Source organism: Sarcophilus harrisii, chromosome 2, assembly GCF_902635505.1.
Source record: "Sarcophilus harrisii chromosome 2, mSarHar1.11, whole genome shotgun sequence".
Taxonomy (NCBI): Eukaryota; Metazoa; Chordata; class Mammalia; order Dasyuromorphia; family Dasyuridae; genus Sarcophilus; species Sarcophilus harrisii.
In genome coordinates this window covers 253,084,776-253,109,172 of record NC_045427.1, presented here as the reverse complement: position 1 = coordinate 253,109,172, position 24,397 = coordinate 253,084,776, and the positions used below count along the sequence as shown (strand labels likewise).

The 24,397-nt window shown below is 32.6% G+C and overlaps 1 protein-coding gene and 1 pseudogene across 4 annotated transcripts in view; one reads left to right on the top strand and one right to left on the bottom strand.

Moving 5' to 3' along the window:
- The window catches only part of RYR3 (ryanodine receptor 3), a 708,417-nt gene that overhangs the window by 331,847 nt on the left and 352,173 nt on the right, over positions 1–24,397 (top strand). For all 4 annotated transcript variants that reach the window (XM_031952023.1, XM_031952026.1, XM_031952025.1 and 1 more), the window contains exons 13-15: positions 11,780–11,948; positions 12,833–12,968; positions 14,840–14,935. In XM_031952023.1, the coding sequence (XP_031807883.1) occupies positions 11,780–11,948; positions 12,833–12,968; positions 14,840–14,935 (401 nt within the window). The remainder of the gene's footprint in view (positions 1–11,779; positions 11,949–12,832; positions 12,969–14,839; positions 14,936–24,397) is intronic.
- On the bottom strand, positions 4,374–11,732 carry LOC111719965 (annotated as a pseudogene).

Below are 24,397 nucleotides of genomic sequence, written 5' to 3'. Positions count from 1 at the left end.
CTCTACTATGCTTCTCAACTGATTTCTCCTTATAATTAGCTGACTCTTATAAGTGCTAAGTCGATTTCAGGATTTGGCCTGCCAGCCAAGGGCATGCCCCCAACCTTGTGGGGTATTTCCTTTCTTCTGGTGAATGATAAGTTCCACTAGGGAACAGGTCCTTTCCGTCATTAAGTTTTTTTGTGACAAAGTAAATGGGGTTATGTGACTTGCCCAAGGTCACAGAGCTAGTAAGTATTAAGTGTCTGAGGCAAGATTTGAATTCAGGCCCTCCTAAATACAAGGCTGGTGCTCCATCTGATTGCCCCTCCCTTCATTAATTATTAAACCCCCTTTCTATGTCCTCCCAATTTCATATTTAACATTATTAGTGTCTATTGTACCTCCCTTTTTGTGTGTAATTTCTTCCCTAAAGAAATGTATCTTTTGCCAAAGGGAGAAAAAAAAAAAGAATGGCTTTTTCTTTGATCGCAGCTTTCAGATAGTCCAATAATTTTAAAATTATCTCTTCTCAATCCATGTCAGTTGTTTCCTAATGAGATATTTTGTATTTTATTTGTTTATTCTTTTGATATTATTTTATTATATCTTTATAACTAATGGAGTCATTACTTTCACTTGCCTAATTCTAATTTTTAAGGAATTATTTTCTTCAATGACTTTCTGTATTTCCTTTTCCATTTGTCCAGTCAAAGAGATCTGTGTCTTCAGCCTCCTAGATTCCTCTTAGCCTCTGTTCATAAAAATTCTTCTGAAAGCTTATAGCTTTCTAAGTATAGTTATAACACAATACTTTAATAGAAAGAAGGAAAACAGTGAGTTGGCCTTTTTTCCCCTACATACATACATAATAATAATATTTGGTGGGGACCAGATAATATAGGTGAGGAAAGATTCTTCAATTCAGAATTAGGAAATCTAAGTTCAAATCCAACTGTAACACTTTTGAGAATTTAGAGAGGGTAGAGATGTTAAAGAGTATAAAACCATAGGTTTAAAACTGAATGGGTCTCAGAAATAATTTAATTCAAACTTTTTTTTTTTTACAGAAAAGTTAAGTGACTTGTCCATGTCTCACAAATAGTAAATCCCATTTCTCTTTTTCCTTAATCTGCACTCCCTAGGTATATTACTAGCACATACACTGAATATAGTCAAAGGAAGGGAATGAAAATAAAATTCAAATTTTTTTTAAATTTGTTGTTTCTGACTAGCTCTATATTAAAAAAACAAACAAAGTTTTATTTAGAGGAGGCTTTGGGGGCTATATTTTGAGTTTTGGGGTTCTTTGAATTGAAATAAAGAATTCTAGAACATTTAAAAAGAATTTTATACATTTCTGCAAGGATTGATTTTTATTCATTAACTAACATATAGGATTCACCCCTCTCATGTCTTTGTGGAGGGGTTAAGAACTTGCTATTGTCTAAAAAATACATCACATCATTACCTCCCTATATTTGATGGGCTGTATTTCAGATTGTACTTGAAGCATTTCTAGCTTGGAGAGAAAATCTAAAGTTTGTGCTTCATTTTTAAGAACTCCAAACACTCAAAAATCATTTCCACATTACCATGGAATTTGAAAAGAAAGAGAAATGAACAGGATAAGACTGTTATATTTTTGTGTAGCTCTAAGGAAGACAGTGCAGTCTGAAAAAATCATAGGAAGTGGAGCCAAAATGGCAGAGTAGAGAAAACATTCAACTGAACCCCCTTAACATTCTACTTCAAACAATGATGTCTGAAATTTACTTTAAAATAATGCCTAATAATCCCAATAAACTTTGGATGCCATTCACATCCAGAGAGAGAACTTTTGAGATTTTTTATATAATCAATCCGTACTTTAAGCTTAGTATATGGAAGGTAGTTAACGAAAAAGTTTGTTGCTAGAAAACAAATTGTACCATTTGTCTTTTCCTTTAAAATGAGAATTGCAATATAGCTGCTGAAAATTACAAATGATTCTGGATTAGAAAAAAACAAAAGCAAATAATGCTAATGTGTGGTTAAAATATATCTTACAATGGATTCAAAGAATTGGTGATACTTAAGAAAACCATAGATAAATGGTTTTCTTAATCTAGTTCATAAAAGTCTACTTCATAGGTTACATTGTAGTCCATTTTTGAAGTCCATTCCAAAGTACTGAAAAAAAAAGCAGCAAATTTTTCTTTAAACTATATATCAAGCATTTAAAAAAGGTGAATTAATTATGCTAATGAAAGATTAATCCAACAAAGACCATGAATAGTATTATATAAAGTGGAAAGTATTAATGAATGTGACATTCATTAATTTCAGAAACCATTTTTGTATAATATTATTTACTAATGGAAATTAAAATGTTCCTTGAAATGCCACAATTATTATAATAAGAAAATAGAGCGGAAGAAAGAATGTTATGTGAATGAAAACAAATAAAATGAAAATGTTATGTTAAAATCATACATAATTGTCTTTACAAATAAAATCTATGATGCTGTCTTTTGAAAAAAATCATTATTGTAACATTATTATATAATCACCAGTATAATAAAACCATGATACCTTTTCATTCACAGTATTCTTTGCCAAATAAGATTGTTATTTGTTCAGTTAAAAAAAATTCTGCTTACTTGCTGCATTAAGAAAGATTGTCATTTGTTCAGTTAAAAAAAATTTTCTTACTTGATGCATTAAAAAAAGATTATATCATATAACAAATAAATCAAATTTTAAAAGGATGAAAGTCCACTTTATTTTCATGAAATATAAAATTTAATTTGAGAATAGCCACTTAAAGGTTTGAAAACATAGTATAAAAATACTAGAAATGCAAAGACAATTTTTTTCTGTATTTGTTATTTATATGGCCCTTGAAAAGGTCTCTTAAAAGAAAATGTACACCAATATTCAATTCCCAATATTTTTTGCCATACATTTTTAAAGCCTGCAAAATAAAAGCTCTTTGAGGCTAAATACAGGAACCTAAAACAAGGATCTATATTTACTGCAGGCAGATTCTGTTGTCTTCAGTTTGGCATATCCATATTTTGAAGTACAAGACCCATTCTTCCTGGAATCTATACCAAAACAGAACAGTAATGACTATTATGTTCAGAAGACTCAGAAATGTAATCTATATTATGGTTCAATCTCTGATGTCCTCCATATTTCTTTTTATCAATATCCAGAACAATTTTGAATTTCCCTGATAATGCTGTTCCCACTCTATAATTAATAAAACTTGTTTTTTGGATGGAAATTAAATGCAAAAGGGAGATTTGCTCTCTCAAAAGCAATAACTTTATTTTCTTCATGTTTTTCAATCACAAAGGTCTGAATGCTGAAAGCCAACCAAATATTTCTTCTACCTTATTCATATTTTTGTCAAAGCTATTGAGAAATGTATATCCCAAATCACTATTGATCAGAGAAATGCAAATTAAGACAACCCTGAGATACCACTACACACCTGCCAGATTGGCTAAGATGACAGGAAAAAATAATGATGAATGTTGGAGGGGATACGGGAAAACTAGGACACTGATGCATTGTTGGTGGAGTTGTGAACGAATCCAACCATTCTGGAGAGCAATTTGAAATTGTGCCCCAAAAGTTATCAAACTGTGCATACCCTTTGATCCAGCAGTGCTACTACTGGACTTATACCCCAAAGAGATACTAAAGAAGGGAAAGGCACCTGTATGTGTCAAAATGTTTGTGGCAGCCCTGTTTGTAGTAGCTAGAAACTAGAAAATGAATGGATGCCCATCAGTTGGAGAATGGTTGGGTAAATTGTGGTATATGAATGTTATGGAATATTATTGTTCTGTGAGAAATGACCAGCAGGATGAATACAGAGAGGCTTGGAGAGACTTACATGAACTGATGCTAAGTGAAATGAGTAGAACCAGGAGATCATTATATACTTCAATAACAATACTGTATGAGGATATATTCTGATGGAAGTGGATTTCTTCGACAAAGAGATCTAACTCAGTTCCAATTGATCAATGATGGACAGAAGCAGCTACACCCAAAGAAAGAACACTGGGAAATGAATGGAAACTGTTTGCATTTTTGTTCTTCTTCCTGGGTTATTTTTACTTTCTGAATCAAATTCTTCCTGTGCAACAAGAGAACTGTTCAGTTCTGCACATATGTATTATATCTAGGATATACTATAACATATTTAACATGTATAAGACTGCTTGCCATCTGGGGGAGGGGGTGGAGGGAAGGAGGGGAAAAGTCGGAACAAAAGTGAGTGCAAGGGATAATGTTGTAAAAAATTACCCAGGCATGGGTTTTGTCAATAAAAAGTTATAATTATTTAAAAAAAAGAGAAATTTATATCAAAGAAGTTCATCATCAGGCAGATGAAACTACCTCCTAGCATAATGGTAACTCATTATTTGCTTTTCTTTGGAAGTCTAGTCATTCTGGATGGCCAAATTCATTATCCATAAAGTTCAGATAAACTTTCCCTCCAAATGCATGAGTGATGAGATGAATCATTTTATGAAATTTCATTCTGTGATCAGTAACTAGAATAAGAGGGACCAGCATACAGATATTTGTATCCATTTCTGCATCCATCAACAAGAATGCCAGGGTCTTCTCACCAACAAGAGCCTAATCATGACTTTTTGTACATGCAACACACTTTTCAAGGTAATGCCTATTTATGAGGGCATGCACAATGTTTCCCATATTCCAGTTCTCATCTTTAAATTCTTTAAGTACCTGGGATCCTCTTATCTGGAATTTCTATGGCTAATCGATAATCAAAGCCACCTCCACCCTGAGTAATAGGACAGCACAAAGCTGGCATTCCTGAAATATCTTTAGCTACTGTTATACAGTATAGTACAATACATTTATATTGAATGAACCATGTAGTTTGCCAGCATAAGACAAACCAGAGAATCTTCATCTACTTATAGTCCAAACTATTCATTGTAATCACCTGAAAAGCCTCCCATTCCATAGTGGTGATAAAATATGTATGTTGCACCAATAAAGTGGAATCCATCAAAGCCAAATTCTTTTATCTACTATCTCAATTTAGAAAAATGGAATCTTAAAATTTCCCAGATGGAACAGCTACTGTCCCAGAGTTCATGATTTCCTCCAGAATGAAAATAACAGGAATCAGTTCCATCAAATTTGTTTAGACTATCCTCTGAACTTTTTGATGCATGTCTATGAACTACATCCAACAGAACTATGATTCCCATTGAGTGATCTGAATCAACTAGTTCTTTCAATGTATTAGGAGTACCATAATGGCTTGATGCTGCAAAAAACTTACTCACTTGATAACCGAAACTAGCCTAATAGGCATGTTCCATAATAGTCATCAACTGAATGTAATTATATCCAAAGTCCTTAATTCTGGGTAGAATTTTGTATATAAAGTATTTATATGAAGCTACTTTTCCTTCAGAAGAAGAAATTCCTACATGAGATCCATAGATACTCTTTGGCTTCATGGGTTGGGAATACTTGAATTGATAAGGATTTTCTTATCCAATCATAGTATCCAATCATAATTCACATTATTACCTTCACAAACCACATATTTTACCCATGGTGAAATATGATACAAGATTTCTCCAATTTTACGAGTTATAACTATCTTTAACTTTGATCCATGAGGCACAACTGAAGATTTATTATGCTTGGATAGGATATAGAGTTCCCATTTCCCATATTAAAATTTTTTTATAAGGATAAGAAAATGGATTCCAACATCTTTGCTGGAAGTCTCTGGGTACAGGGCTTCAGAGTGAAGGCAATCTCCGGAATCAAGACAGGCCAGGAACATCTGCCAAAACAGCTGCCAACTTCACTTCTGCACTGCCCACCGGAGCCACCATCTTTCCACTGCAGCCTCAAGCAGTTGAGGTCAGAATAACTTTTTAAAAAGCAGGATTGACTCAGCAGAAAAAGAGGTACAAAAGTTCCACTAAAGAAAATCATTCCTTAAAAATTAGAATTGGGTGGACACAGCTAGATGGTACAGTGGATACAGTGCCAGCCCTGAAGTCAGGAGGACCCGAGTTCAAATACATCTCAGAAATTTAACACTTCCTAGCTGTGTGACTGGGCAAGTCACTTAACTCTCACAAAAAAAAAAAAAATTAGAATTGGGCAAGTGAAAGTTAATGACTCCATGAAATATCCAGAAACAGTAAAATAAAGTAAAACAGAATAAACAAAAAGAAGAAAGTGTGAAATATCTCTCCAGAAAAAGAACTAACCTAGAAAACAGGTCAAGGAGAGATAATTTAATAATTACTATATTACTTGAAAACTCTTATCAAAGAAAGAGCCTACATACCATATTTTAAGAAATTATCAAGAAAAAACTCTCAATTCCTAGAAAGAGGGTAACAGCAAGATGTCAGAGAAATGACTCTAAACAAATTTGAGAGCATTAGAACATACAAAAAATGATGGAGTAGAATATTTTTCAGCTGAACCAATTTAGAAGAATAGAAGGAAAGGTCTGTGGCACCAGGATGGCAGTCCAGCAGGCAGTCCTGGTGCAGACCATGCCAGCCCCAGCCCTAGTTATGGCCCCAGCACTAGCAAAGCAGATTTGGGTTTAAGGACCTTTAAATCAGTAGCAATACTGGTGGCTTCCAGACATCTTAGCCAAGAAACATCAAAGATGACTTGGCAAGTTGGGAGGAAAGATTTGTCAGTAGGGTGAAAAGGCTTTGAGAGATCAGCAGACTAAGACTTGGCATGGCCAGTAGTGCTGCTGTCAGCTTCTGGAGATCTTAGCTCACAGGAGGATTGTTAGCACTGAGAAACTACTCTGTTGCTTTAGCACACTACATGTGTAACTACAGTAGGGTGGAGACACTCCTAACAGTTCCAGGATAAAAAAGAGTGCTTGTGGTCAGATTCCTAGAAGGATCTCTGAAAATAGCAGCACAGAACCCTGAAGCTTGGGACAGTGCACCCTCCACTCTTAAAACAGAGCCCTACTTTAACAAAAAATTAAGATCCTAGTATTTGCCTAAGAAAATGATTAGACAACAGAAAAAATATTCTGGTCATAGAAAGTTACTATGATGACAATGAAGATCAAAGCACAGATTCAGAAGAAGATAACAAAATCAAATTTCCTACATCTAAAGCCTCCAAGAGAAATAAGAATTGGTCTCAGGTCATGGAAGAGTTCAACCTGAAAGTTATGATATTTTAAAAAGAGCTTTGACATCATCTTTCGAGAAATTATCAAGGAAAACTGTCCTAATATTCTAGAACCAGAGGATAAAATAGAAATTGAATGAACCCACTGGTCACCTCCCGAAAGAGAGCTCCAAAGGAAAACCCCCAGGAATATTATAGCCAAATTCTGGAATTCTCAGCTTGAGAAGAAAATATTGCAAGCATCCAGAAAGAAACAATTCAAGTATAATGGAGCCACAGTCAGGATAACACAAGATTTATCAGCTTCTACATTAAAATACCAAATGGCTTGGAATATGATAGTCCAGAAAGCAATGGAGCTAGGATGACAAGCAAGAATCATGTACCCAGCAATACTGAGTAAAATCCTTCAGGAGAAAAGGTGTAAATTAAATGGAATATAAGGTTTTCAAGGATTCATGATGAAAAAAATCAGAGCTGAATAAAAAATTTGATTTTCAAATACAGGAGAAGCATGAAGCAGTTATCCGAAAAGCAATATCATAAGGGACTTAAAAAGGTTTTTCTGTTTACATTTCTATATGAGAGGATGATACTTGTGACTCATAAGAACTTTCTCATTATTATGGCACTTATAAGGAGTATATATAAACAGGGGGCACAGGTATGAGTTGAATATGAAGAGATAATATCTTTAAAAATGAAATTAAGTGGTGAGAGAGGAATGTACCAAGAGAAAGAGAAAGGGAGAAGTGGAATGGTGTAAATTATCTGCCATAAAAAGATATAAGAAAAAGATTTTACAGTAGAGGGGAAGAGGACAAGTTAAAGGGGGAGTGAGTGAATCTTATCAGAATTGGCTCAAAGAGAAAATAACATATGCACTCAATAATGGTATAGAAATATGTCTTACAGAATATATGTCACAGAAAAGTAGGAAGGGAATGGGATATAGGGAGGGAGGAGAGTATAGAAGAGAGAGTATATTGGGAGAAGGAATGGTCAGTAGCAAAACACTTTTGAGGAGGGACAGAATAAAAGGAGAGAGAAAATAGAATAAATGGGAGGAAATATTGTTAGCAATAGTAATTAAAAATAATTTTGAAGTAAGTGTCTCTGATAACACCTCATTTTTCAAACATACATTTATAAGAATTTATAAAACATTATCAAATTTATAAAATATTTATATCAATGTATTTAAATTTTATAATTTACAAAAAAAATCATAAATTTATAAATTTATGAAAAATAAGTCATGCCCCAGTTGATAAATGATCAAAAGTTATGAACCCTGCCCAAAGGGCTATAAAATCATGCATATCCTTTGACCTAACACTATCACTGCTAGGCATGAATCACAAAAGTTATTTTTTTTTAAAGTAAAAGAACCTATATGTACAAAAATATTTATAGCAGCTCTCTTCTTAGGGAAGGAAACTGAGGGTTGCTCCTCAATTGGGGAATGACTAAATAAATTGTAATATGTGATTATGATGGAACATTATTGCTTTGTGGGAAATGATGAGCAGGATACTCTCAGAAAAATCTAGAAAATCCTCCATGAATTTAAGCAAAGTGAAATGTACTGTATACAAAATAATAGTAATGTTCTGGGAAGATCACCTGTGAATAGCTTTGCTATTCTCAGCAATAAAATGATCCATGAATACTCTAAAGGACTTAGGATGAAAAATCCTATCCATATCTAGAAGAGGAATTGACTATATCAATGTACACATTGAAGCATTTTTAAAAAGAGAGAAAAATAGGGTAAAATAGAAATAATCCATTGAGAACCATCCAAACAAAATCATCTCCAAAGGAAAACTCCTACTCCCGAGCTCTCAGGTCAAAGAGAAAATACTTCAATCGACAGAAAATAAATCAAATATTGTAAAGTTTTTCAGGGTCACATAATATTTAGCAGGTTCCACATTAAAGAAGTGAAAGTTTGGAATATGATATTTCACAAGGCAGAAGAGTTTGGAATTACAATTAAGAATAACTACCCAGAAAAACTGAATATAATCATTCAAGAGAAAAAAATAGATATTAATGAAATAGAGATCTTTTAAGCATTCCTGATAAAAAGAATGCTGAATCAAAAAAAAAAATTACGCTCAAATACAAAACTCCAAAGGAAGACAAAATGTAAACAAAGAGAAATTATAAGATCCTCAGTATATGGGAAGATGATACCTGTATCTTCTAAGAACTTTATCATTATTAGGGTAGCTAAAAGGATTCTACATAGAAAGAGTGTACAGAAGGAAGTAAGTTTTGGGGGGATGATATTAAAAATTGAAAAGGTGAAAAAGAGAGATTAATTGCAAGATGAAAGAATGGAAAGGAAAGATGGAAAAAATTATTTCATCTAAAATAGACCTGCAAGAAAGAGATTTTACAGTGGAGAGAGAAATGGTGAGGGGTAAAGGGGGTCAGACAATGCCTAAACCTCATTCACATATAAACTGCTTCAACCTTACTCAAATGATAATAGAAATTTAAGTTACCTGGCAAGAAAGTAGGAAGGAAAGGAGTTAAAAGATAAAGGAATGATTAAGGGGAAGACACATAAAAGGAAGTAGTGGCCAAAATCCAAAAAGCAAAACAAAACAAAACTTGAGAGGAGCAATAGGATGAGAAGAGGAAGAGAAGAATAAACAGATGAAAATAGAGTGAAAGGAAATACTGTTAGTAACTATAACTGAATATAAATGGAAAGAATTCCCCCATAAAGTTGGAAGTAGAGAACAGAATGGATTGGAAACCACAGTCAAACTTGTTGCTTAGAAGAAACATATTTAAAACACAGAGAGACAGAGAGAATTAAAATAAGGGACTGGAGCAGGATCTATGATGCTTCCAGGTGAAGTTAAAAAAGGCTGGGGTAGCAATCCTTATCTCAGACAAATCAAAAGAAAAAAGACCTAATTAAAAGAGAAGAGAAAGAGAACTACATCTTGCTAAAAGGAACCATAAACAATGAAGTAATATCAAACTATACATTAAATGGTAAAGCAACTAAATTCTTAAAGCAAAAGTTAAATAAGTTACAGATGGAAATAGTAAAAATATAATAATGAGGGGCTCCAACTTTCTCTTTGAGTAACTAATAAATCTAACCATAAAATAAGAAAAAATATCAAAGAGATGAATAACATTTTAGAAAAGTTAGATATGATAGATCTTTAGAGAAATATGAATGGAAATAGAAAAGACCATACCTTTTTTCTCAGGGATTGACCATATATAAAAACCTCACACTAAGTACAGAAAACCAAAAAATATTACATATATCCTTTTCAGACCATAATGCAATAAAATTATTACTTATAAAGGTCATGGAAGCACAGATGACAGCTCATTGTAAACTATTGTAATTATACAGAATGATTGGGTCAAAGAATAAATTATAGAAACAATTAACAATTCCATTAAAGAGAATGACAACACCTGTGAGGCAGTATTCCAAAATTTGTGTGAAGTAGCCAAAGTAATATTTACTGGAAAGTTTTTATCTCTAAATGTGCACATTAATAAAAGAGATAGAGAAGAGATCTTTGAATTGGTCACATAACTAAAAAATTAGAAAAGGAACAAATTAAAAGTCCTCAATTTAACATCAAAATTAAAATTTTGAAAATCAAAGGAGACTAATAAAATTGAAAGAAAAAATATAAGCTGATTTTTAAAAGGAAAAAAAAAATACAGCTTTCTCCTTGTGAGGGATAGAAAATACTATCCAAAAATGACTGCTCAGAGACCTCTCAAAGTAAAAAGCAGAAAAGTTCTTTATTGAATTAATTCTCATGAGAATGAGCAATTCCACTGTGAGGAGGGAAAGAGAGAGAGCTCATGGCAGAAGGGCTAAAGAAGGGGATAAGGTATACAGTTTTTATAGATTTTAGATACAAAGGATTACATCATGAGTTGGAGAACATTAAGAGATAGGTGCCCCCCCATCCCTTAATTGGATGTTATTCATGCCCAAAACAGCAGATTCCCTAGTTCTGGGAAGAACCACACATCAGGCAACTAATTGTCCAGATATTGGTAAGTTGAACAGCGATAAATGTCATCATTCAAGGTTAAATACATATGTCTAAAATCTAAGTACATATTGGCTACTACTCATCATACCCACGCAGGTCACAGAGACTTAGAGAAACTAAAAATACAGAAGAGAAAGTTAAATGTCCTTGGAAGTTCAGCTGCTGGAAGTTCTTCAACTACACATACACACATCCTTATAGAACTTCAAGGCTAATGAGATGGTAGTTCTGAAAAATGAATTTTACCTTGGTCATTTGGTTGAATGTCACTGTCTTGTGATAAAGTAGTAATTGTCTTTTGGATTTTATTGAACAACTATTGTATATGGGGCTTTGAAAAACTATAAACCTAATGTGAATATTTATTTCCAATTAACCTTTGGTTCCCCAACTGCATTATTTTTATTAATAAGGGGCCTACTAATAATCCTGAAAGAAATGAACACCATTGCTCTGTGAAAGGTTGTACTCAGTGAAATGATTTTCCAGGTTACTGAAAATATTGGTTAGCTCCATTGTTTCATGTCTAGCCCCTGAACCAGGCTGAATTCATGTTTTATTAGTGGAAACAATCGAACTGCTGCACCCATCACTCTGCCTATAGAAGAAGTCCTTCAAACTTTGCAAGATCTGATCACCTATTTTCAGCCTCCAGAGGAAGAAATGCAACATGAAGATAAGCAAAACAAGCTCCGGTCACTCAAAAATAGACAGAATCTATTTAAAGAAGAGGTTAGTTTTAAAAGTAGTTTTACATTGCCTTTGTGTTTCATCTTTAGAATCCAAAATATGTTAATTGAATTGCTATTCAGATTTATAGTTCTAAGCAAATATTGTGTGAGGAGGAGAAATGGAAAATATGGGGAGAAAGGATGAAATAAAATCACAGGAATTCTCAAGTTCCAAGTTGTTTAATATCTCCAATTACACTGACTTAAAAAAAAAAAAGATGGTGCATGTATATAATTATTATTATATTTATTACTTCAGTATTATTATGTGCTATTCAAAGCTCATTTAAAATAGACCTCTCTTTTAAAGGTAACTAGGAACAAAGTGCTGCTTCTCTAGCACCAAATTGTGATGTGCTTTCTTATCAGTTTCTCACTCCCAAAGTTAGCATCACAGCAAAGACTGAAGGGGGATTTTGTGTGTCATGTTGGCTACTACTGAAGCATATATTTGGTGTTTCTATCCAATATGTTAGAATAAATGTAGTATATAGCTGTTTTACATGTATAGAGTGTAGCTGAAAAAAAAATTTTGGTCTTTTATTTTACTAATCAGCCACCTTATTTATAGGAATCATGAATGTCCTCTACTGTGTTTGAATGGAATTACTTGAATCTATTCATTTTTTCAAATTGCAAAATACTATATCTAACACTATATCTAACAGATCAAGAGCAATTCCTGACTTACTTCCAAAATGAATGCTATTTAAGTCTCTGAAGCATAAAAATGCATATAATTTTAAAGAAAAATACACACAATGGAGATATTTGCATATTAGCAATATCAGTTTTAAATTTTGAAGTATTTAAGGGAAAGCTGTAAAAAATAATGATACAGATTTTCTAAGCAGGAATTTTTCCTTTCCCCATCTTTCCTTTTAGGGAATGTTAGCCCTTGTGTTAAATTGCATTGACCGTTTGAATGTCTACAACAGTGTAGCACATTTTACTGGGTTTGCAAGGGAAGAAAGTGGTACAGCTTGGAAAAAAATCCTGAACCTCCTCTACCAATTGTTAGGTGAGTACATAGGAAATTCCTTCAATTGGAAGAGAGTCAAAGTGAACAAGTGGCAAAGGCTACCTAGCAAGCCTAAATATTCAACCCATTCTTTTTATATAACCAGCAATGAATTATATTGACCAATTGCAACTGTTGTGCTTTGATATCTTCAAGATAAAGCAGTATAGTATAATATGGCCCTGGACTGAGAATCTAAATATTTATCTTATGTTCTCATATCTGTAACTAACTCAGTGTGTGTAATGAGTCATTTAATGTTTCTTAAGTTGTTTGAACAAGCAAAGTATAACATTGTGATTCCTTGAATTGGCCTCATTCCAAATAAGATTACTGTTTTAAAATCTGAAACTGTGTCTTTTCATTTTCTATTTTGTGGCTATTTTCTGCTGACTTGCCAATGTGATTGTTCTGTTAATAGAAAGAATGTTAAACTAGGGATGAAACTACCTGGATAAAAAAGTGATTCTCTTATTTACTAGCCATATGGCCATAAATAATTTACTTCATCTCTTTGAGAATCAGTTTGCTCATCGATAAAATGGAAATAATAACTGCTTTAAATATTTCCTAGGCCTGATGTAAAGTTTTATGGATGTGAAAATCTTGGCAAACTATAAATACTATACAAATAAAGAGTATTCGTGAGAGTAAGGATTAATCACACATATGAACATAAGCATGTACTGGGACTACTCTTTTTTTTTTCTTCTTGCTAATTGTTAAAGGCTGAGTTTGTGATATGGAGTTCGTTTTTATGATAGTGCACAACAATACAAATTCAGGATTTTGTGGTAATCAAACTTTGGAGGTTAGAGAATTTAAAGAAAAAATTTAAGCCAGTTGGCATATTCTACTTTCCGCCTTAAAACTCATTATTGCTACCATGAAACAAGGTAACTTTTTTTTAGTGAAAAACAAATTGACTAGATCTTATCTAGAGTTTATTCTGAGAGGCATTGTACTATTTGTATGAGTTGGAGCACAAAAAAATAGGCTTTTTTTTTTCCTGTTGTATGACTATAATTAGCCAGGTCATTGGGATTCAATAAAATACCTCTTGATTAATTGACTGATTAATTCCCTGGCAGAAATGAATATGAGCCCTTAATTTGGATCTTTCCTTTTAGTGGCTTCTGAAGTGGAAAGCATTGGTCCCAAAGTAGACGTTAAGGCATGAATGTTCACTTTATGTGCTAGCCATTCTTCTACAAGCCCATGTTGTGAATTACAAGTTAGAGATGAGTCTCAAACTGATCATTTTACTATCAAAAGAAGACTGTTATGTTCATATGTGTTCTAAAATAGCAATATTTCTATTCTTTCTGTATTTGGATTCTTCCTCCTTAGTTTTACACTTAGGAATAGAAAACGTAAGTCAGCAATACGACTTCCATTGATTACCCAATCAATTTAAAAAGAAACAAGGAAAAGAATTCAACACATAAGTTTGTTACTATATGTAAAACAAGATATAAACCTTTTTCATTGTTGACTTTATAAAATAATATAATGATATTGCTCTTTCAGATTTGTCAAGCACTTTCTTAAATTAAATAATAGTAGATGAATAAGCTTAGATATCAGAAATTACTTGCCTCTGGTCAAAAAGTATTTCATTTAAATCTTTAATTTACCTTCTCTAAATTAATTTAAATCTTTAGAATAAAATTCCTGGGCTTTATTAATCTTCAGTGCTCTTTTGGAAACAAGTTGAATCATGTCAAAGGGATAAAGTGCAAAGGATTATTTTTTCCTATTTAAATGTCAAGGAATCTTCTAAAAAAAATGTTTATTCAGAAAGTTCACGTGTCTGTTGCCATCACTAGTTGTTTCCATATCTATATGATTAAATTTTGTCTTGTTTTCAGCTGCCCTCATTCGTGGTAACAGAAATAATTGTGCTCAGTTCTCCAATAACCTGGACTGGCTGATTAGTAAATTGGACAGGCTAGAATCTTCCTCAGGTAAGAAATAGTATATGATAGGAAACCTGTAATTGGGTAAAACAAAATGTGTTTTTTTCTTATTTTCTTATGAAAGACATCATGATGGATTCCTGCAACTGGTTACTTTGTAATGAATTACAAAGTAATAAAAATATAAATTAACTTTAATGGGTAGAAATAAAATTCAGAATTTCTCACAGACAAAGTTGCATTTCACAAAGCTCTTTATTTGTCAGTCTCAAATTTTCATTTGTCATTTATATCAGTTTGTAAATTCTATAAAAGTCTTTAACTTCCATCTTTTTAAAAATTTACTTTATTTTACTTTAACAATCATTATTGTTACTCTTCCTTTCCCTACTTCCAATGGGAAAAATGAAAAAAAAGGTAATATATAATCATAATAAAGGAAAGCATATACCTGAATTGGTCATAACTCAAAATAAGCATTTCTTTCAGCATCTTGAATCCATTATTACTCTGTTTGGGCAGTAATATGCTATATTTTTGGTCTTCTTGAAACTGTATTCGGTCATTAAATTGGTGATAATTCTTCAGTTTTTCAAAGTTGTTTGGTTTTACCTTATTGTTGCTGTTTCATAAATGGTTCTACTAATTCTGTTCACCTTAATTTGTAAGAAACAAGTCTATTCAAATTTCTTTGAAATCATTTCTTTTATACAAAGCAGTAATAATCTAGCATAATGTAGCATGATTTGTTCAGCCATTCTCCTTAGTTTTCAATTCCTTGCTGGTACAAAAAAAGCTGATATAAATATTTTTCTAATATGAGTCTCTTCTATTTTTTGATTTCTCTGGGTATTATAGTTGACCAACTAGTGGCATTGCTGGGTCAAAGTATTTGGACAGTTTAGTAAATCTGAGCAGCATTCTGGAAGTTGCTTTCCAGAATATCCATTCCAATTCACAATGTCAACAACAAGACTCAAGAGCAAAAAATATAAGGCAAAAGAAAGCCCTGATATTTCCTCAGGAAATGTGCAGCACCTCCCATAATACAAAATCCCAATTCAAGGACTTTGGATGGAAGCATGAATATACCACAACAGAAATAACCCCAACATAAAAAAAAACTGTTGTGATGATAAGTATGCCTAAACAAAAATCTAGAAGAGTATAATTTCAGTATGTCCTCAAGCAAAACAAATAAAATACAGTTTTGACATGGGCATGAAGTCAAATGGAATTCCTGGCAGAAATAAAGCAAAATTTTTAAAAAGGAATTTAAATGATTTTATAAATGAGATGAGAGCACCAGAGGAAAGAACTAAAAGTGAGAGAAATGAAGGATAATTTTAAAAGAGAATATACAGCTTAGCATAAGTGATACAAAAACTTACCAAAATAGCAGATTCCTTGAAAATTAGAATGAAACAAATAGAAGTTAATGACTCCATTAGTCAATATTGCAATATACAAAGAAAGAAAAGAGATTGAAAAAAACTATGATATTAAGATATTTTATAGCAAAAACAAATGATGTACAAAACAGATCAGGGAGAAAAAAGTTTAATGATCATTAGACTTCCTGAAAGCTATGTCTAAAGCCAGAGCCTAAACATTATTATCTTTTATAATTAGAGGACAAAGTAAAAATAGAAATTACTGGTCACCTCTTGAGGGAAATCCCCAAAAGAAAAGTCTCAAAATCATTGCCAAAATTAAGAGTTTATGTAAAATTGAAAAAAAAATACTGCATAAAGGCAGAAAGAAAGAATTCCAAAGCAGTCAATTTTGCTATAATACGTGTTTCCCAAAAAAAACCAATTTGTTCCAACACAATTAACAAATGATATCTTAGGTAACATTTTCAGCTTAATGTGAACTTTGTATTTGCTTCTTTAAGAGTTTTTTCCACAAGAAATAGTAAGAGAATCCAAAAAGAATACCACTTTACAATTACTTACAAGCTGTAATCCTTCATTGATGTCTACTTCCCCAAGCAAATTTCAGATATCAACATAGAATATTATATTTATCATATATCTTTTGTTACTGTAGGAGTTGTGAGTAAAGTACATGGAGTTAGTCCACATCATCCCCACAACATCACCATGGCCTCTAGATCCAAGTACTACATTGTGGCCTCATTCTAAACTATGGCCAGTTTGAAGTTAAAATGCAGGGTTGACTCAGTATTAGGTAAATACTAATGTAATAGTCTATATTATATATGAGAGCAGCAAAAATCACATAATTATCCCAATTGATGCAGAAAATGCTTTTGACAAGACACAATATCCATTTTTGTCTAAAAACAAAACTACTAAAAAACATAAGATTAAATATATCTTTCCCTAAATAGTTATCTATCTAAATCCAAAAGCCAGCCTTTAATTAGAGGCCTTTTCAATAAGAATAGGGACAAGAATAAAATTTCTGTTATCACCATTACTATTTGACATAATGCTAGAAATGTTAAATACAGAAAAATAACTTCCAACAGGATATAAAATAGTAGGTTTTTATCTACCAAAACACACATACAAATATGAATATGAGAAATCACTCTTTGCTCAAATAGAGATCTAAATAATTGGAAAAATAATTACTTGATCATGGTAAGCTGAAAAATATAATAAAATTATAATATTATCTAAAGTAATTTACTTATTTGGTGCCATACCAATTCACTTACTAAGGGATAATTTTTTAGATATAAAAAATATAATAAAGAAATTCCTTTGGAGGCACAAAAAGGTCAAGAATCTCAAAGGAAATAATAAAAAAGCGATAAGACAAGGAGTGTAGCAGTGCCAAATCTCAAATTACAAAACAATAATAATCAAAATTATTTGATATAGTTAAGAAATATAACAATCAGTGAAATAGAGTAGGTATACAATATCCAAAATGATCCTCTGTTAAAACTACACTATTTGATAAAAGTTGCTGGGAAAATTACAAAGTAACCTGAAAAAAAAAACTAGGTAAGGACAAAAATCTGATACCATATACTAGCATAAACTCCAAATAAATGGTAGACGTGAAGGGTTGTATTATAAACAAATTAGAGAACCAATAAAGAACTTGACATTCAGATCTATAAATGGAGAAAGAGTTCATCATCAGAGCAAAGAATTGAGAAAATCAGTAACAGAAAACCAATATAGCCAGAATGAAAGAAAGCAAATAGATAACTTGGGGAAAATATAATGCAACAATGTATTCTAATAAAGGTCTCATTTCTCACATATAAAAGGAACTGAGATAATTTATAAGAATAAGACCCTTCCCCATTTGGTAAAAGGTCAAGAGATAAGAACAGGCAGGGTTCAGAGGGGGAAAAAAACCCAAAGGTATCAATAATACCATGAGAAAATGCTCTAAGTCACTAATAACTAAAAAAATCCCAATTAACGACTCTGAAGTTCTATCTCACACCCATCAGTTTAACAAAGAAGAAAAATGACAAATGTTGGAGGAACTGTAAGAAAGCAAATCCAAATTCCCCCTACACTTTTCCTCTCTTCTTTTAAAAAATTTAAAGCATAATAAAAACCATTCTTAAATCCTCTGTCTAATTTAATTTTCTCCATGACTTTTGATATATTAGGGGACAGATATTAGGATGTAAATAATAATTATTCATATCTGTTAATCTTTTTCAATTACTTTATATCTTTTGTACTCTATTCTTATTACTTAATTTTGAAGCTCTAGATTTGTTACAAAGTCCTGAGAGTTTTCATTTGAGTTTTTTTTTTTTTTTAGTATGTTATGAGATGATTCTTCCTAATTTCATTTTGCCCTCTCATACTAATATATCTGGACAATTTTCATTCAGAATTTCTTAAAATGTGCACATAGTCTTTATTTCAGGTAGATCAATAATTTTTAGAGTTTTTCTTCTCTGTCTCCCCCACTGCCAATCTCTTTTCTAGGCTAAATATTTTGAGTCTACACATTTTCTTCTATTTTAAAAAATAGTATTTTTTTTTGTTTCTCATTACATTAACAATTTCTGTTTGATCCAGATTCTGTTATGTTGTTAGATTTTGTACCTCTTTGTGCCAAGCTGTTACTTTCCTTTTATCTAGAATCTATATATCTTAATATCACTTTTTAAACTCTTGCTTCATTTCTTCCAGGAATTTTAATTAACCTTGTGACCAAGTTGTTTTTCACTTTGGGGCTTATAGAATTTGTAGAGTTTTCTTCTTGGTTTTTATCTCTGACATCCCTTGTTACATAATAATATTTGATCATGAATGACCTTTTTTCTTCATTTATTCTTTTTTTTTCTAGCCTCATATCTTGAATTTGGATTTTGTGACAGGGATAGACTTTGTGTATCTTTGGAAGGAATGTGAAGACTTCAGATAATGGTTTCTTTTTTAAGGATATCATGGAGTGGTCTGAGAACTGCAAACTTTAAACAGATTGTAAGCAGTCCAAAATAGGGCACAAAATCTACTATGCCTCCCTGGTCTGAGATTTGTAGTTTCCCATTTCCAATCTGAGACTGGAAAGAATAACTCCAAGCTTCCACCTGATCAGAGCACTTGTAGACAGTTGGCTTTTTAGGTTGAAAGCAACAGAGTTGTAAATTAACCCCATTTTCTTTATACCCTGACCTAGCTACTTACTTATAAGCTCTACTCCATGTCTGTGGGCTAACACTATGAACTTGCCCCTGAGTGAAAGCAACAGGAATATAGTCTTATCACTCTACAGAGTTCTTGCCCTGATCTCTCATCTTCAAACCCCCGTCCAGGTCTGTGGGCTGAATCTATCTTGCTCTTATATCCAAGCAATAGAGCTATTAGTGCCAGTTGGGTCCACATTCCCTTTCATGGTTATTCAGCTCCAGTCCTCGGCTTCAATCTGTGAACTGAACTTAATATCCTACTCTTTGATTAAAGCAACCAACTGAACTCTAACCTACTCTTAGTACTGGGTCTTGTCATTCAACTGAAAGTCCCAATATTAGTCTGCACTGGATATGAGGTTCTGATCCAGAATTATGGTGGAATAACTGCCAATTCACTGCTCTTTCTGTTCTTTCTTCTTAAACAACTATAGGTTTGATCTCAGGTCCCCTAGTGATTGACCCTGGCTTACAGATCTGTGGCTATCTCCTTGTGCTTACCTGACTTGGAAAAAAAATGGACAATTATTTGTTTTAGTTTTTTCTTCTCTAATTTCTTGTTCATCAACTGGCTTCCTTGATCTTTGAATAGCTGGAGGAGGAGAAATGGTTGTACTGCTTCTTTGCAACTTTTCTGGTCTCACCTTCCTTCTTTCTTAAAACTACAACTCAGTTTTCTATAATAGTATCCATCCTCTTTTGTGTGCATGTTTGTGTATTTCTTTTCTAGTATATCCTTATCACATTAATTGCTTTCACTCTTTTATTAGTTCTAGAAATCCTCTTCCATTGGTTCTTACTACTGTAAGGGTCTTTTTGTTTTTCTGTTCAAACAGTGCTATAAAACAACTTTAGCCCAAAGGAAGAAATAAATCATCTTAATTTATTTCCTAAAATATCTTTGTCATTATAGCCACCAACCTTATTTGTGAATGCAGTACAGATCATCAATAGTGAAAATTCATACTGTTGGTCTCTAATTCTAAGTCATGAATATGAGAGGCTATATGATAGATACTGACACCTTCTCTGGGAGTTGGAAAGACTTTCTTCTTCCTCATTTCATCATTAATATGTGACTGATATTTTAGCAGTACTAAAATGTATTAAATTTATGTACTAAATCTTTTCTCTTTCTTGTGCCTTTCCATCTCTTCTGCCTGGCTCTATGTCATGTGTGATGACTGCATATTTTAAAATCAGACAGAGTCAGGAATTCAGGTTAAGGGAAAATCTTCAATCTTTATTCTCAGTAGAGATGAAGAAGGATTGGAGGTGAAGGGGGATCGGAGGTGAAGAGGGTTACAATCGCAATGTGTGCAGCTGAGTCAAGAAGCCAGACCAGAAGCCAGCTAGCAGTCTCTCTCCGCTTCTCTCCACCCCTCTGCCTTCACCCACCAAAATCATCATTTCCTATACAACACATCAGGACTTGCACAAAGAGTGGGCGGGGAGCATTCTTTCTCCAAGTATATATATTAATAGAGTATGGTCCAATTACTATTTAGCCTCACGTGCTTGGGACCTCAGTGCGTCAACTCGAGCTTCAGTCCATTACAGTCATGTCCAAATATTTTTTTAAATGTTTGAAATTTTAAAGTTTTCATTAAATTTTAATTTTTTTAATTTAACTTTTTTTATTATTATAGAGTTTTATTTACAAAACATATGCATGGGTAATTTTTTTCAACACCCTTTCAAAACCTTCTGTTCCAACTTTTCTCCTCCTTTCCCCTTCTCCCTCTCTTAAATGGCAGGTAATCCAATACATGTTAAATATGTTAAAGTATCTGTTAAATACAATATATGTATACATATTTATGCAGTTATCTTGCTGCACAAGAAAAAGTGGATCTAGAAAGAAAGTAAAAAAACCTAAGAGGGAAAACAAAAATGCAAGCAAACAATAACAGAAAAGGAAATGCTTTGTTGTGGTCCATATTCGTTTCCCATAGTTCTCTCTCTGGATGTAGCTGATTCTCTTCTTTACTGAATAATTGGAACTTGTTTGAATCATCTCATTGTTGAAGAGAGCTGTGGCCATCAGAATTGATCATCATATAGTATTATTATTGAAGTGTATATAATGATCTCCTGGTTATGCTAATTTCATTTAGCAGCACTTCATGTAAGTATCTCCAGGGCTCTCTGAAATCATCCTGCTTATCATTTCTTACAGAACAATAATATTCCATGACATTCATATACTACAATTTATTCATCCATTCTCCAATTGATGGTCATTCATTGAATTTCTAGTTCCTTGCACTACAAAAAGGGCTGCCACAAACATTTTTGCATATGTGGGTCCCTTTCCCTTTTTTTAAGATCTCTTTGGGATATAAGCCCAGTAGTAACACTGCTGGATCAAAGGGTATGTACAGTTTGATAATTTTTTGAACATAATTCCAAATTCCTCTCCAGAATGGTTAGATTTGTTCACATTTCTACCAACAATTTATCAGCATCCCAGTTTTCCCACATCCCCTGCAACATACTTCATTATCTTTTCCTGTCATCTTAACCAATCTGAAAGGTTTGTAGTGGTATCTCAGCGTTGTCTTAATTTGCATTTCCCTGATCAATAATGATTTAGGGCACCTTTTCATATGACTAGAAATAGTTTCAATTTCTTCATCTGAAAATTGTCTATTCACATCTTTTGACCATTTATCAATTGGAGAATGGCTTGATTTCTTATAAATTTGAGTCAATTCTCTATATATTTTAGAAATGAGGCATTTATCAGAACCTTTGACTGTAAAAATGTTTTCCTAGTTTATTGGTTCCCTTCTAATCTTCTGCATTAGTTTTGTTTGTACAAAAGCTTTCTAACTTAATATAATCAAAATTTTCTATTTTGTGATCAATAATGATCTCTAGTTCTTCTATGGTCACAAATTCCTTCCTACTCCATAGGTCTGAGAGGTAAACTATCCTATGTTCTTTTAATTTATTTATAATCTTATTCTTTACATCTAGACCCATTTTGATTTTATCTTGGGGTACGATGTTAAGAGGGGATCAGTGCCTAATTTCTACCACACTAGGTTGCAATTTTCCCAGCAGTTTTTGTCAAATAGTGAATTATTATCCCAAAAGCTGGGGTCTTTGAGTTTGTCAAAGCCACATTGTTATAGTTCTTGCTATAGTTCTTGACTAGATTGCTATAGTTTTTTACTATTTTGTCCTGTGAACCTAACCTATTAGACTGATCAACTAATCTATTTCTTAGCCAGTACCAAATGGTTTTGATGACAGCTGCTTTACGATATAGTTTTAAATCTGGTACAGCTAGGCCATCTTCATTTGATTTTTTTTTTTCATTAATTCCCTTGAAATTCTTGTTCTTTTGTTCTTCTAGATGAATTTTGTTGTTATTCTAATTTCCTCTTCCTTTGTGGAAAGTTTTCCCTTTTCATTTTTAAGACTAACAATTTAATTTTCCTCTTTCCTTTTTCTAATCAAATTTACCAAAGGTTTTTTCATAAAACTAACTCTTAGTTTTATTTATTAATTCAGTAGTGTTTTTTTTACTTTAAATTTTATTAATTTCTCCTTTTATTTTTGGAATTTCAAGTTTAATGTTTGGGGTTTTTAATTTGCTCTTTTTCTAGATTTTTTTAGTTACAAGCTTAATTCATTGATCTTCTCTTTCTCTATTTTATGCAAATAAGCTTCTAGAGATATAAAATTTCCCCTTATTACTTCTTTAGCTGCATTCCACAAATTTTGGTATGTCATCTCATTATTGTCATTCTTTTGGGTGAAATTATTAATTATGTCTATGATTTGCTGTTTCACCCATTCATTCTTTAGGATGAGATTATTTTTTAGTCTATTTTCTCCTGGCTTTTTGATGAATGTAGTGTTTATTGCATTGTAATATGAAAAGGATGTATTTACTATTTCTGCTTTTCTGCATTTGATTTTGAGGTCTTTATGTCTTAATATATGGTCAATTTTTGTATAGGTTCCATGAACTGCTGAGAAGAAAGTATACTCCTTTCTGTCTCCATTCAGTTTTCTCCAAAGATCTATTATACCTAACTTTTCTAGTATTCTAGTTACATCTTTAACTTCTTTCTTATTTATTTTGTAGTTTGATTTATCTAGTTCTGAGAGTGCAAGGTTGAGATCTCCCACTATGATAGTTTTGCTATTTCTTCTTGTATATCTCTTAACTTCTCCTTTAGGAATTTAGATGCTATACCACTTGGTATATATATGTTTAGTACTGATATTGCTTCGTTATCTATGCTATCCTTTAGCAAGATATAGTTTCCTTCCGTATTTCTTTTAATTAGATCAAGTTTTGCTTTTGCTTGATCTGAAATCAGGATGGCTACCCATGCTTTTTTTTTTTTTTTTTACTTCACCAGAAACATAATAGATTCTGCTCCAGCCTTTTACCTTTACTCTATATGTATTGCCCTGCTTCAAGTGTGTTTCCTGTAAACAACATATTGTAGGATTCTAGCTTTTAATCCAGTCTGCCATCAGTCTCCACCTTATGGAAGAGTTCACCCCATTCACATTTACAATTAAAACTACTAATTCTGCATTTCCTGCCATCTTATTATCCCCAGATTATACTTTTCTCTTTCCTTTCCCCATTACCACCTTCCCCAGTATTAAATTTATGGGCACCACTTGCCTCACACAGCCCTCCCTCCCTCTTAGAGTCCCCCCCTTTTTTAAACCTTTCCCCTATTATTTCTGTATTCCCTTCTATTTAGTCTATTCTTTCCCTTTTCACTTTTCCCCCTCCCACTTTTCAATGAGGTGGGAGAAGTTTCTCTATAAACAAAATATGTCTGATATTTTCTCTTTGAGCCAAATCTGATGAGAGTAAGACTGCCTGCACC